This window comes from Pelophylax lessonae (assembly GCF_965119305.1).
Source record: "Pelophylax lessonae genome assembly, chromosome: 8".
NCBI classification, from domain to species: Eukaryota; Metazoa; Chordata; class Amphibia; order Anura; family Ranidae; genus Pelophylax; species Pelophylax lessonae.
This window is the reverse complement of record NC_138775.1, coordinates 69953717-69970177: the sequence shown is the minus strand read 5'-3', so window position 1 is coordinate 69970177 and position 16461 is coordinate 69953717. Positions and strand designations below refer to the sequence as shown.

General features: G+C 45.5%; 1 protein-coding gene across 1 annotated transcript in view; it reads right to left on the bottom strand.

The window, feature by feature from the left end:
* Nucleotides 1-16461, bottom strand: part of FGD3 (FYVE, RhoGEF and PH domain containing 3) — a 429081-nt gene that overhangs the window by 175510 nt on the left and 237110 nt on the right. Inside the window, exon 2 of the mRNA XM_082266526.1 lies at nt 9295-9453. Coding sequence (XP_082122652.1) covers nt 9295-9453 — 159 coding nt within the window. The remainder of the gene's footprint in view (nt 1-9294; nt 9454-16461) is intronic.

Here is a 16461-nt window from a genome sequence, read left to right as displayed (position 1 = left end):
TTTTTTTACCAAAATATGTAGCAGAAATTGGCCTAAAATGATAAAAAATTTTGATTTTTACATTTTTTTGGGGGGAATTTCTTTTAAAAAAATGAGAAAAATATTGTTATCTTTTCAGAATCGTCGCTATTTTTTTGTTTATAGCGCAAAAAGTAAAATTCGCACAGGTGATCAAATACCACCAAAAGAAAGCTCTGTTTGTGTGGAAAAAAGGGACGTAAATTTCGTTTGGGTACGACGTTGCATGACTGCGCAATTGTCAGTTAAAGTCGCACAGTGCCGAATCGCAAAAAGTGGCCTGGACGTAAGACAGCAAAATCCTCCAGTGGTAAAGGAACATCTAATGCACAGTGTATTTTTGATGCACAAACACACACAACTATACTATAATACACTATAATATAATACAAATACACATTCGGTCTTTGCCATCGTTTTATAAAGGACTTGGTCATGCTTCTACTCCACTAAGTTTATAGAAAATAAACAAAGCACAAAAAGCCAGCACAAGTATAAGGAAACAAGATAGCTGACAACTACTCAAAAAGGTTCATTATTTAATAATTTATTTGTACTTTTACTGTAAAAGCCTATTGTCTTGAAAGAGTTTAGGGTGAACCCAGATAGATGCGTTAGAAATGTACACATAAGTGCAGTGACATATTCCTATTTCCTCCCACACATAAACACATAATTCTTTATATTTGTGGCTAACCACTGTCATGCTTCCTTCCTCCTATGCAATATTTGCTATGTTCTGAGTAACTCTTTTACTGCGGAAAAGAGTCTAATATGCAGAGCAAACAGTGCCAGACCAGGCTATAGATAAACCCTGGGATATAGTGAGCCCACGTGCACATTTGTTTATATGGCTTTTAATTAGGCCAGGAGAAGCGATAAAATATATATCTTGGAATCACTGTTGCAAGATATAGTGAAATAGCTACTATTCAGATTTGAATATGTAGAGCAGCTGATAAAAGCTTATAGCAGGCCACAAATCATTTCACATTGAAAGATGAGGCCCTTCATAAAGTTACCAGGCTGCCTGTGCAGCCCCTATCACAAAGAGATATACCTTTTCCCCGAAACCAGCCCCTCTCTACTGTCATCTTATGTTTATGTACAGTTTAGGTTTAGTTACCCTTATATGCTGGAATTGTAGATTGGGTGCATTCCAAACAGTACGTAACCTTGTGATGTGACAGGCCAGCAATGGCTACCCTATTTGTGTTGAAAAAGCAACAACCACCAACAGGTTTCTTCATTACTGGTGGCCAGTTTGCGGCTTTGAAACAACAATATTTTTTATCAATGTGAATAAGAAAAGCTCAACATGAGCAGTTTGGTGTGCTGGTGACACGTTTGCACTTACATTTATAATGTGGCTATTTATATTGTGCCCCCTCCTCCTGCCCTTCTTCCCAGTCTTATAATCACCTGTCCCCAATCCAGAAAAATATTGTTGACTACATTAATGCTTGTCAGTACTTTCCTGGTTGGTTCTACGCATAATCTCCACACTCTTGATTCATTCCTATTACTAGTGCCTGATGAAGGAGCCCATTTGTGACTTTGAAACATCACTGGTTTTATCAATGTTACTAATAGAAAGCTCAACACGAGCAGTTCAGTGTGCAGGTGACACTTTTGTACATACATTTATATTGTGATCTCCCTCCCGCCTCCCTTTCAGTCTTATACTCACCTGTCTCCTATCCAGCAAAATATTGCTGACTACATCCCTCTTGCTTGCCAAATCTTTTTCTGGCCAAGCCTATGCATGATCTCTGCACTCCTAATTCATTCCTGTGGACTATGAGCTTGAAGTATGAGCTTGTACTTAGGGGCTTGGCCACTTAGACAAGTGGCTCAGCAATCTAGTGTGGGGGGCAGTGGCGTACCTAGAGCATTTGGCACCCGGGCGGATCCCATATCTGGCACCCCCCCCAACTTTAAAATGTAAAAACACCCACAGAAATTTGTAATGTTTTCAAGAATATTTATTGCACAAATTTCACAGCCCCCCATCACAGTGCCCCTTGCCGTCTGCCCCCTCCCCCGTCTCTCTAATCACAGTTCCTCCTTTTGCACTCTCTGCCTCCCCTGCACAGTCCTACCTTCAGCATAAATAGATAGAGACGGCAGACATGGTACAGGAGATGGTCAGAGACTGCAGACATGATACAGGAGATGCTCAAAGACTGCAGTCATGATACAGTAGATGGTCAGAGACTGCAGACATGATACAGGAGATGGTCAGAGACTGAGGACATGATACAGGAGATGGTCAGAGACTGAGGACATGATACAGGAGATGGTCAGAGACTACAGACATGATACAAGAGATGGTCAGAGACTGCGGACATGATACAAGAGATGGTCAGAGACTGCAGACATGATACAGGAGATGGTCAGAGACTGCAGACATGATACAGGCGATGCTCAGTCAGAGACTGCAGACATGATACAGTATATGGTCAGAGACTGAGGACATGATACAGGAGATGGTCAGAGACTGAGGACATGATACAGAAGATGGTCAGAGACTGAGGACATGATACAGAAGATGCTCAGCGACTGCAGACATGATACAAGAGATGGTCAGAGACTGCAGTCATGATACAGGAGATGGTCAGAGACTGCAGACATGATACAGGAGATGGTCAGACTGCAGACATGATACAGGAGATGGTCAGAGACTGAGGACATGATACAGGAGATGCTCAGAGACTGCAGACATGATACAGGAGATGGTCAGAGACTGAGGACATGATACAGAAGATGCTCAGAGACTGCAGACATGATACAAGAGATGGTCAGAGACTGCAGTCATGATACAGGAGATGGTCAGAGACTGCAGACATGATACAGGAGATGGTCAGACTGCAGACATGATACAGGAGATGGTCAGAGACTGAGGACATGATACAGGAGATGCTCAGAGACTGCAGACATGATACAGGAGATGGTCAGACTGCAGACATAGTACAGGAGATGGTCAGAGACTGAGGACATGATACAGAAGATGCTCAGAGACTGCAGACATGACACAGTAGATGGTCAGACTGCAGACATGATACAGGAGATGGTCAGAGACTGCAGACATGATACAGGAGATGGTCAGAGACTGCAGACATGATACAGGAGATGGTCAGAGACTGCAGACATGATACAGAAGATGCTCAGAGACTGCAGACATGATACAGAAGATGGTCAGAGACTGAGGACATGATACAGGAGATGCTCAGAGACTGCAGACATGATACAAGAGATGGTCAGAGACTGAGGACATGATAGAAGATAGATGAGCACTAGGGGGGCCGGAGAGCACAGGCGAAGCAGAGAGCACTGGAGGAGCTGAAGGGCACGGTGGGGGGGCTGGAGAGAATTAAGAGGGGGTTTGGAAAGCATTGCAGGGTTGGTTGGAAGGCACAGGGGGTGGAGAGCACTGGGGGGGGGACAGGGAGCACTTGGGGGCGGGCAGGGAAAACCAGGGAGGTGGAGAGCACTGGGGGGACAGGGAGCACTTGGGGGGTGGGCAGGGAAAACCAGGGGGGTGGAGAGAACTGGGGGGGACAGGTAGCACTTGGGGGGCGGGCAGGGAAAACCAGGGGGGTGGAGACACTGGGGGGGACAGGTAGCACTTGGGGGGCGGGCAGGGAAAACCAGGGGGGTGGAGAGCACTGGGGGGGGACAGGGAGCACTTGGGGGGCGGGCAGGGAAAACCAGGGGGGTGGAGAGCACTGGGGGGGCAGGGAGCATTTGGGGGATGGGCAGGGAAAACCAGGGGGGTGGAGAGCACTGGGGGGGGGAGGGCAGGGAGCACTTGGGGGGTGGGCAGGGAAAACCAGGGGGGTGGAGAGCATTGGGGGGGGACAGGTAGCACTTGGGGGGTGGGCAGGGAAAACCAGGGGGTGGAGAGCACTGGGGGAGACAGGTAGCACTTGGGGGGTGGGCAGGGAAAACCAGGGGGGTGGAGAGCACTGGGGGGGGGGGGACAGGTAGCACTTGGGGGGTGGACAGGGAAAACCAGGGGGTGGAGAGCACAGGGGGGGGCAGGGAGCACTTGGGGGGTGGGCAGGGAAAAAACACTGGGGGGGGGACAGGTAGCACTTGGGGGGTGGGGAGGGAAAACCAGGGGGTGGAGAGCACTGGGGGGGGGGGACAGGTAGCACTTGGGGGGGCGGGCAGGGAAAACCAGGGGGGTGGAGAGCACTGGGGGGGACAGGTAGCACTTGGGGGGTGGGCAGGGAAAACCAGGGGGGTGGAGAGCACTGGGGGGGGGGACAGGTAGCACTTGGGGGGTGGGCAGAGAAAACCAGGTGGTGGAGAGCACTGGGGGGGGGGGGACAGGTAGCACTTGGGGGGTGGGCAGGGAAAACCAGGGGGTGGAGAGCACTGGGGGGGGGGGGACAGGTAGCACTTGGGGGGCGGGCAGGGAAAACCAGGGGGGTGGAGAGCACGGGGGGGGGCAGGTAGCACTTGGGGGGTGGGTAGGAAAAACCAGGGGGGTGGAGAGCACTGGGGGGGGGGGCAGGGAGCACTTGGGGGGTGGGCAGGGAAAACCAGGGGGGTGGAGAGCACAGGGGGGGGGGGCAGGTAGCACTTGGGGGCGGGCAGGGAAAACCAGGGGGGTGGAGAGCACGGGGGGGGGCAGGTAGCACTTGGGGGCCCTTGGTACGCCACTGGTGGGGGGGGGGGGGGGAGGTGAAACTCCTATAAAATGTAATTGTTACATGATGGTTGGATGCTTGATCTTTCTTCCTCCTTATGAACAGGTACCCTACAGATACTAGAATTCTCCTAGAATTTCCTCACTTAAAAAAAAGTTAAAAAGTGAGAATCCGAGACTTTCATCTACTGTCTATGGGTATCTTCAGAAAGTATGCAGTTGAAATAACAGGTTTTCATAAAAGAAAAATACAAACACTATATAAACACATAGATATACACTATGCATATATATGTTTTGTGTGTGTGTACATATACTTATACACCACTTACGCTCTCCCTGTATGTACAGTATATGTATGTATGTATGTAGCACTGCCCCATAGAGGACTGCTGAGAATTACACTTTCTGGATTCCCCTGGGTTACCCTTAGCAACTGACAGCAGATAAACAGCAATGAAAGTTCTTGGCTCAGTCAATCAATCCAGGGGATGTTGGTTTTATGGTTTTATTGAGATTTTAGTTTGGAGAAGGGATGAGTAGGATACTCCAACGGACAACTATTCACAATGGTGAGGACAACTGACTTTAGAATGCGGCAAGGCCGCTGCTTCACCCTGCCATTGAAGTGAAGATAGATCAAATGTTCTTGCTTGAATTACTCTTTAGGGTTCTAAATTGGCACCACCTTTCTCACTTGCTGTGTGGGCTGACACCCGTCCACCGACTCTCCACTGGAGTGGTCCCCTTCCTGGGCAGACCCCCGGCAAGCTTCCCGGTACTCACGAACACTGTTTTTCCCCAAGGTTGCTCTGCCTCCAACTCCACTAGTCAGCTTTCATGGACCTCATGGCTCATCTCCACACTCCTGGCTCACAAGGCCGACTGCCTGTAACCACCATCCACAGGAGCAGAAGGAGAGACAAATGTCACCCTCCTTCTGGGACCTGGCTTCCCGCCAAAAGACACCCTGCCACATGTGCCCTTGGCTTTTTATAGCCTATCCCAGGATGCACCACTCGTCTGTGCCAACCCACTGAGATAGCTACAAAAGCCTGTGTGTCACTGGCTGGGTTTCCTCCACTGTCCAACTAGCCTCCCTATTGGACACAGTGTGGACACTCCCTCAGCCCAGATGAATCACACATGGACACATGCAACAGGCATAACTCCACTGATAAGCAGAAGGAGATACTAGGCTTTATCTATATCTATATATATCTCTCTATAAATATCTATATATATATATATATATATATATATATATATATATAGATATATATACACATATATATCTATATATATATATATATATATATATATATATATATATATAGATATATATGTATTAGGGCTGAACGATATTCGATGTAACATCGAATATCGTGCTGCGGCCGTGGGCGATATTCACATCGCCGGATCATGCGATATTGGGGACTCCGTGAAGGCAGACGAATACAGCCGTCCCACATGTTAAATCCGGTGTTCTGCAGCTCTTCTGACTGGGCGGTGAGCAGCACGCTGTGAGCAGCGGCACAGGGAACCAATCAAGCGTGCCTGCACACCTGATTGGTTCGCTGTGCCGCTACTCACTACGTGATTGGTTCGCTGTGCTGTGGGGCGGAAGTGTATTGTGGGTAACTGGGAGTGTGCTTACGGTGCGAAGGAGCCGCCTGGTGAAGAGGACTGCAACTTCCAGCGTGACCCCCACTTCCCGCGTGTCCGTCTGCCCCCATCCAGAGATATTCCCCCCTGACTTCACAGCCCGATCATGAGGGACAAACAGAAGAGGCGGAGGGAGCGCACCTGGGCCGAGGCTGCCAAGAAGGTACCAAATACGGAGGGGAGGCGACTGTACCATGTACACCAGGAAGAGGTGGGTAATATCGCAATATATATCGTTGGGGAACAAATATCGCAATGTGATTTTTTCCCCAATATCGTGCAGCCCTAATACGTATATATATATATATATATATATATATATATATATATATATATATATATATATATATATATATATACACATATACATATACACACACATACACACACACACACATATACACACACACCCAGTGCCTTGAAAAAGTATTCATACCCCTCGAAATTTTCCACATTTTGTCATGTTACAATGAAAAAAGTAAATGTATTTTATTGGGATTTTATGTTATAGACCAGCCCTCAAATTTTCCACTCGCCTGCTCGCACTTTGCCGGCCAGCCGATGGACTGAATAATGTCAGAGCGCAGATCATCCAATTGTAACAGCTTGCAATTGCCGGGCGCTCGCTGACACACACAGTCCCGCCTCCTAGCCCAGCTTCTTTGATGGACAGAACACCTGGCCAACCAGGACGTGTGACGTCCATCAAAGAAGCCGGGCTAGGAGGCGAGACTGTGTGTGTCAGCGAGCACCCGGCAATTACAAGATGTTACAGTTGGATGATACGCCCTCTGACACTGGCATAGGGGTTATCTCGCGCCGATCATCTCTTCCACTTAACCTCCCTGGTGGTATGATTCTTTTGGATTTTAGGTGCTGAAAGCGGTACCATTATTTTGCATGTAATTCTTGTGAATGAGCAACCCAAACCAACTGTATACATTTATTATATATATTTACATTATATATAATGTATACAGTTGGTTTGGGCTGCTCATTCACAAGAATTACGTATATATATATATATATATATATATATACACACTGTATCTAGAGAGTGAAATGATTGCCCATTCTTCTTTGCAAAAAAGCTCAAGCTCTGTCAGAACGGATAAAGAGCGTCTGTGAACAGCAATTTTCAAGTCTTGCCACAAATTCTCAATTGGATTTAGGTCTAGACTTTGACTGGGCCATTCTCACACATGAATATGCTTTGATCTAAACCATTCCAATTTTAGCTCTGGCTGTATGTTTAGGGTCCTTGTCCTGCTGGAAGGTGAACCTCTGCCCCAGTCTCAAGTCTTTTGCAGACTCACAGGTTTTCTTCTAAGATTGCCCTGTATTTGGCTCCATCCATCTTCCCATCAACTCTGACCAGCTTCCCTGTCCCTGCTGAAGAAAAGCTTTCCTACAACATGATGCTGCCACCACCATTTTGCACGGTGTGGGTGGTGTTTTCAGGGTGATGTGCAGTGTTAATTTTCTGCCAAACATAGAGTTTTGCTTTTATGCCAAAAAGTTAAATTTTGTTCTCATCTGACCAGAGCACCTTCTTCCATGTTTTCTGTGTCCCCCCACATGGCTTCTCGCAAACGGGGCTTCTTATGGCTTTCTTTCAACAATGGATTTCTTCTTGTCACTCTTCCATAAAGGCCAGATTTGTGGAGGGCCAGACTAATAGTTGTCCTGTGGACAGATTCTCCCACCTGAGCTGTGGATCTTTGCAGCTTCTCCAGAGTTACCATGGGCCTCTTGGCTGCTTTTCTGATTAATGCTCTTCTTGCTCGGCCTGTCAGTTTAGGTGGACAGCCATGTCTTAGTAGGATTGAAGTTGTGTCATACTCTTTCCTTTTTCGGATGATGGATTGAACAGTGCTCCCTGAGATGCTCATAGCTTGAGATATTTTTAGACCTAACCCTGCTTTTCACTTTTCCACAACCTTATCCTTGACCTGTCTACTGTGTTCCTTGGCCTTCATGATGCTGTTTGTTCACTAAGGTTATCTAACAAACCTCTGAGGGCTCCACAGAACAGCTGTAATTATACTGAGATTAAATTACACACAGGTGGACTCTGTTTTCTAATTAGGGGACTTCTGAAGGCAATTATTAAGGGGGCTGAATACTAATGTACGCCTCACTTTTCAGATATTTATTTGTAAAAAATGTTGAAAACCATTTATCATTTTCCTTCCACTTCACAATAAGGTGCCACTTTGTGTTGGTCTTTCACATAAAATCCCAATAAAATACATTTACGTTTTTGGTTGTAATGACAAAATGTGGAAAATTTCAAGGACTATGAATACTTTTTCAAGGCACTGTTTATACACATACAGTATATATATATATATATATATATATACATATACATACACAAACTATATATATATATATATATATATATATATATATATATATATATATATATATATATATATATATATATATATATATATATATGCACACTATATTACCAAAAGTATTGGGAAGCCTGTCTTTACACGCACATGAACTTTAATGGCATCCCAGTCTTAGTCCGTAGGGTTCAATATTGAGTTGGTCCACCATTTTCAGCTATAACAGCTTCAACTCTTCTGGGAAGGCTGTCCACAAAGTTTAGGAGTGTGCAAGGTCTGGCACTGATGTGGACCAAAAGGCCTGGCTCACAGTCTGTGAGCCAGACCTTCTGGTCCACATCAGTGCCTGACCTTGCACATGCCTAAACTTTGTGGACAGCCTTCCCAGAAGAGGTAAAGCTGTTATAGCTGCAAAGGGTGGGCCAACTCAATATTGAACCCTACGGACTAAGACTGGGATACACATACATATTAAAGATGATATATAGTATAATAATTTTTATATAGTATAGGAGCCTTAAATGTTTGTCTGTAAACAAAACTCTTTTGCCAAATAAAAATGTCAAAAAATATTGCAGCTTATTAAATACCAACCTTGAGGTTTTTCTAGATTTGACTTCCTGATTGGCAGTGCTTTTGCCCGCGGCTTCTTTCCAGCTTGCTGAATACATGGTATTGGGTTAGCGTGCGGAGTCTTAATGAATGGACTTAATTCAATGTGACACTTGACTTGAAAAGTTGTACAGCCACAACCTGAAAAAAAAAAAAAAAAACACAAACAAATGTAACAATTTCATCAGCTGATTTAGTGGTTAGTCTATGGTCATCGGTAATCTGAATGATAACTGATATGACCATACAATATTAATGATGTCCCAATTATTTCAAGGGAACAAACTTTATACATTTTCCCAATGTAAAAGATGAGTATATTTTTAAAACAAAGTACTGTAGGCAAGACACGCTTGTCTTTGTACTCCTCACATGGTTGTCACCAAACATGCTTAAAACCATCTGAACCAAATAAGTTTATCTTGGTCTCATCAGACCACAGGACATGGTTCCAGTAATCCATGTCCTTGGTCTGCTTGTCTTCAGCAAACTGTTTGCGGGCTTTCTTGTGCATCATATTTAGAAGAGGCTTCCTTCTGGGACGACAGCCATGCAGACCAATTTGATGCAATGTGCGGTGTACAGTCTGAGCACTGACAGGCTGATCCCCCACCCCTTCAACCTCTGCAGCAATACTGGCAGCACTCATACGTCTATTTCTCAAAAGACAACCTCAGGATATGACGTTAAGTACGTGCACTCAACTTCTTTGGTCGACCATGGCGAGGCCTGTTCCGAGTGGAACCTGTCCTGTTAAACCGCTGTATGATCTTGGCCACCGTGCTGCAGCTCAGTTTCAGGGTCTTGGCAATCTTTTTATAGCTTAGGCCATCTTTATGTAGAGCAACAATTCTTTTTTTCAGATCCTCAGAGAGCTCTTTGCCATGAGGTACCATGTTGAACTTCCAGTGACCAGTATAAAAGAGTGAGAGCGATAACACCAAATTTAACACACCTGCTCCGCATTCGTGCCTGAGACCTTGTAACACTAACAAATCACAAGACACCAGGGAGGAAAAATGGCTAATTGAGCCCAATCTGGACATTTTCACTTAGGGGTGTACTCACTTTTGTTGCCAGCGGTTTAGACATTAATGGCTGTGTGTTGAGTTTTTTTGAGGGGACAGCAAATTTACACTGTTATACAAGCTGTACAGTCACTACTGACCCCCCTGCCCAAAATTACGTACCTGTATGTGATTTTGTGAAATGGGTCAGGGGCGTGTGCACGCGTTACCGGCGCCTGCTCCCGCTGTGACTGGACACAGCGGGAGCCCGGCGGACTCGATGTTCGCCGACACTTCATGATCTTTCGGGAAAGAGGCAGAACGGCGGTCTGTCTATGTACACAAGGCAGAATGCCATTCTGTGAGAGGGGAAGATGGAGATCTTGTGTTTCTGCTAAGCAGGAACACGGATCTCTGTCTTCCCTCAGTCAAAGCAGCCCCCCCTAGATAACAAGCACTACCAGGAAACACATTTAACCCTTTGATCGCCCCTGATGTCAACCCCTTCCCTGCCAGTGTCATTTGTATAGTGACAGTGCATATTTTTAGCACTGATCACTATATCACTGGTCCCAAAAGTGTCAAAAGTATCAGTTAGTGTCTGATTTGTCTGCCGCAATGTCATAGTCACACTAAAAATCGCTGATCGCCACCATTACTAGTAAAAAAAGAAAAAAAATCCATAAAAATATCCCATAGTTTGTAGACGCTATACCTTTTGCGCAAACCAATCAACATACACCTATTGGAATTTTGTTTACCAAAAATATGTAGCTAGCAGAATACATATTGGAATAATTTATTGGGTATGTTTTAGAGCATAAAGTAAAAAAAGTTTTTCTTGTTTATAGCACAAAAAATAAAAGCCGCAGAGGTGATCAAATATAACCAAAAGAAAGCTCTATTTGTCGGGACATTACTTTTTCTGGGTACAGTGTCGCACGATCGTGCAATTTTCAGTTAAAGTAATGCAGTGCCGTATCACAAAAAATTGCATTTCTTCTTGCCACTCTTCCATAAAGGCCAGATTTGTGGAGTGCACGACTAATAGTTGTCCTGTGGACAGATTCTCCCACCTGAGCTGTGGATCTATGCAGCTCCTCCAGAGTTACCATGGGCCTCTTGGCTGCTTTTCTGATTAATGCTCTTCTTGCCAGGCCTGTCAGTTTAGGTGGACGGCCATGTCTTGGTAGGTTTGCAGTTGTGTCATACTCTTTCCTTTTTCGGATGATGGATTGAACAGTGCTCCCTGAGATGCTCATAGCTTGAGATATTTTTTTAAACCTAACCCTTCTGGGGCTGAAGAGGGTAAAATGGCAACGTTCGGCCTATATTTGCCAACATCCAGTCTGGTTCACAAAAGTGGACATGGTTCCAAACTTAATGCATTCAGTCCAACAATCCTCAACTGACCCGGTCATGGGACAAAAGCAGACTGACAAAAAGCTCGTCTGAAAGGGGCCTTAAGGTAAACACTAGAACTCAAATTTTTTGCTTACTGAAAATACACTATAAGGTCCCCTTAAAACAGGGGTCTTCAAACTATGGCCCTCCAGTTGTTCAGGAACTACAATTCCCATCATGCCTAGTCATGTCTGTGAAAGTCAGAGTTTTACAATGCCTCATGGGACGTGTAGTTCCGCAACATCTGGAGGGCCGTAGTTAGAGGATCCCTGCATTAAAATCTTGAACTGGATAGTGTCAGTACAGTCCTAGAAAGTTATTACTTAGAGTAAACTATCTGTCACAGGCCCCTTGTCCCTTCTCCCGGGGGGGGGTTAAGTAAAATATGCAGTTTTTTAGCCAGAGATGTTATGACCTTAAACAAGCAGTTAGCTCAGTAGCTGGAAACTGATGAGACAATAGAAGAGGTATTTAGGTCAGAGGGAAATGAGCTGCCTTAAGGATAATACAATGAACTTTTCATATAGAGTCTTGTGGCTTGCTCTGGACACTGCTCTCTATCAACAGACACAATTCTGAATCTTCCCTCTCCAAAATGACAAGAATGTGAGCCACAGCGTGACCTGCGGCAAAAATGCAAGTGTTTATCTTACAGCTTAGAAAGCCATTCTCCTACAGCCAAAGAAGGAATGAAATATTCTATTTTTTTTACTTTCAAGGGCATGAGCTGGCACTTATTACATAAAAATTATGTCTAGAGAATATTTCACAAACGTCTCAAAAATCAACTGAAATACACGAACAGTTGGCTTGGCCTTGACTTTTGTTTGTTCATCATTCCATTTTTTGCAGTTTTCTGTTGACAGCACCCTGGTGTTCTGGGAACACCACCATTCTGAGCCTGAGATTCCACAGGCCTGAAAATTACAGTCCTGCTCATCAAAGTTTCTCTGGGGTCTCATTAGGCAAAGCCTTGATCACTCAGTAGAAATTGTTGACGAGTTTCCCAATCCCCACTACAGCGTACAGAAGCAGTACAAAAAGCAAAGACTTTGAATTCATTAAAGTAGCAAAATTCTCTTAGAAGTGGATTTAATTTTTACTTGTTTTCTTTTTAAAAAGGGGCAAAAACATCTTTTTAATGAATAAATAGACTCACCTGTAGTTGAATTCTGGTAATTAGGGTGTTGTTGTCTAAAGCTTATCTCCTAAGGCTCCAATCACATCATGGCGTTCCGATCTGATTCTGTTTGCGTGATTTTACAGCGATTTGTCGGGTGACAATTGCTGCAAAATTGTGCCGCGATTTGGGTGCCATTCAAAGTAACAGGGATCACAAGGGCGTCAAACGATTTGTGGCATTTCCGAATTGTGGGCAGAATTGCGCCGATTCTGACCGCAAAACGGAATGCCATGGTGTGAATGGAGCCTAAGACTTTCATTGGGGTGTATTCATTTTTGCAACATGGTCTTGAATGAATTTGTTAGGAAAAATACTTTTTTGTATGTGCAAATTAACAAATCTTGGTTGCAATCAATGGCCTGCATTTGTGGGAGTATTTTGTAGTATAGTGTCCCATAGAAAATGTTAATTCTGAAGGGAAAGTAAAAGGTTTTCTGACAAATCTGCTAGGTGTACTGATTTATGCTGAGCAGTGTATACACACACCAGCCTCAGTTCAAAAATCTATTTTCAGCCCAGATACTGTATATCATAGACCAGAGGTCTTCAAACTATGGCCCTCAAGTTGTTCAGGAACTACAATTCGCATCATGCCTAGTCATGTCTGTGAATGTCAGAGTTTTACAATGCCTCTTGGGATGTGTAGTTCCACAACAGCTGGGGGCCGTAGTTTGAGGATCCCTGTCATAGACCCTTTCACACCACTGTTAAGTGGGTTGGCATGCTGCAGTGCCATTCATTATGCAAGCAGCACAATGCACCTTCACAGAGCACCACAACCCACAGTAAGGCTAGGTTCACATATGTGCATTGTGCATTTATGACCATGCATCACAGGTACAGCAGCCCATTTTTTGGAATGGGCTGCTGTACCTGCAAGAAAAATGGGGAAAGAAGTCCCCAACTCTTTTAAAAACACACCACACGGAACTGCACGGTGGTGGCACCATGCTGTTTTGCACATGCGAAAATGCGCACAGGTGCTGTCACGTTTCTGTGTGGGTCAGGAAGGTGTTGCGATTATGCACACGTTCCGGACCCAAACATATGTGAACGTATGCTTACATACTACTGCACTTTAGAGTGTGCTCCCTTACAAATGTAGTAAGGTTTCCAGGCCTTTGGCCTGATGTGGGTCTGATTAGTACCGGTAATCTCTCCAGCCCATGTAAGCTGTGACCCTGGGTGTGACAACTGAAGCAGTGACAACTCCGGCATCTTTGTGGTTTTTTATTGGAATTAGGGGATGGGAGAAGGGAATGAGTGGGATACTCCTTGAGGCTTAAACTAATTACAATTGGGACTTTTACTTCTGAAATGCCCGTTGGCGCTTCCTTGACGCCAGCCGACGCTCACGGACACTGAGAATATTCTGTAAAACAGAAGAAGTGCTAAATCCTTGACTTATAGTCCAGAACAGGAGTTCCCAAACTGTGGCTCGGGACCCACTGGTGGGTGGCGAGCTGCGTTTGAGTTGGTCGCGCTGAGCCAGAAATCACTGAGAGCGGGCCAGCTTAAATTGTGCTGTACGAGCCCACACAAATTACAGAGAGCCAGAGCAGTCAAATCGCAATGGATTCAGGACTCTGCCCACGCAGTTTACGGAGACTGGTCTGCATTTCCCGCGAGGAGGATACTTGCATCAGTGAGTAACCATTTCTATGGCATTGTAATGTTGTATTTGTATGTATGTGGGCTGTTATGTAGGATATGTTCATGGGGTGCTGGGCCAGCTCCTTGGTCCTGCTGGCGGCAGTGGTGGTGGCTAGTCTGGAGGTGGTATTATCTCAGCTATAGCAGGCAGAGACGGCAGCCTCGGTGTCATAGGAGGACCAGGTGGCCCGGCGGTGTCAGGAGTTCATGGCAGCTTCTGTGACCCCAGTAGAGGATCTGAAGGAGAAGAGCCAGGACACCAAGGCCAGCATAGAGCTCCTCATCATGGAGACTCTGGGTGAGGTGTGCTGGGCCCTGGAGAGGGCAAACAGGGGATTCACCTTCACTGCGGACCGCTGGGAGAGGAAGGAGATTGAGTGCCGTATAGCCTGCTGATCCCTGTCCTGGGGTGGTTGATTTCTGTCCTCTGCCTGCTTTATACTGTCTATGAGGGTGCTGATTACTTACAACTAATATTTGCATTTATATAGCGCCAACAAATTCTGTAGCTCTTTACAATATTTAATTACAAGCAAGTGGGTCCCGAAAAATAACTGTATTCAGAAGTGGGTCTCAGCCCAAAAAAGTTTGGGAAGCCCTGGTCCAAAAGATCCAAGACTGAGAACTGTAAAACTCCTGACACTGTTGCACTGTAAAAATCACTGTATTCTTTCCCCTGCCTGGCACAACTTGAGGTAGTATGTAGTAGAACTCTGTATAGCTGTAACTGTAACTGACACACTCTGCACAATTCAGGGCCCAAACTGCAGGTGCCCCCTTTAACCTCAAACTCTTCAGGGTCCACTGACTATGTACCCTCTCTGTAGCTTCAGGGTCCTCAACCTAGGTACCCCTTACAGCTAGCTGGCACTGGATCCAAGAACCTCTTCCGGAGTGGTCCCCTCTAACTTCAGGCAAACCCCCAGGGCAATCCTCAGTACTCACAACCTGTGTAGGCTTTCCTGGGACTGGACCCCACTCTCTCTTCAGGTTCTCGGCACACCGGATTCCCTCAGCTCAACTCAGCACTCTCTGGACACTCAGGCGACACCCCGAGACATCCACCTTCCTCAGACAGGAGGAGACAGCCGCACTCTCCCTCCTGGGACTCTGCTCCCGCCTAAGACACCGTGCTACGCACTTCCCCCCAAACTTATATCCACTCCCAGAATCCTTTGCAGCATAATCTGCCTTCTGGGGTAGTTACATTGGGCTTCCCACACTACCCTATGAGAAGCTTCTCACAGGAGCCAGTGGGGATACTTCTCCCCTCAGCAGGCACATCTGGAAGCCCTGACACCCTATCTAAACAAATCACAACCCTGCTGTTAGGCAGACAAGGCCCACTATATATTTACCTAGCACCTACCTGTAGGGTGCTACACAAAAAATTCAGCTTGCACTATTTTCGACCTATTGTGAAGCATTGGGCAGTACATGGACTGCCTAATATAACCTGTGTGAGTTAAACATACCACGGACCACCCCGGTATGAATGGGCCCTAAAAATGTAACATTTTACCCAATATTATCCTTTATGCTGCACTTTCAATATATGCTGCACCTCAGCTGAAATATAACACAAGAGGGCATGTCAGAATAGAATGTACCTATTTATGGGAGAAACTGGCCCAAAGAAATCATGAGGTGGTCAATTGTTCATGCATGTTCCACCATTTACTGTTAACAGGCAGGTTAAAATAGGCTGAACACAGAAAGTAAAGATCTGCTAACACATAGGGAACAGAATCTCTAAACAATTGTGTCTGTGGGCGACTAAGCTCCCATTCACATAGGAGCGACTTGTCAAGCAATTGGTTAGGTCAAATCGCATGATAAGTTGCACCGATTGCCGGCATTAACACTGTTCAAATTGGTGCGACGCTGACTTTTCAGAGCTGC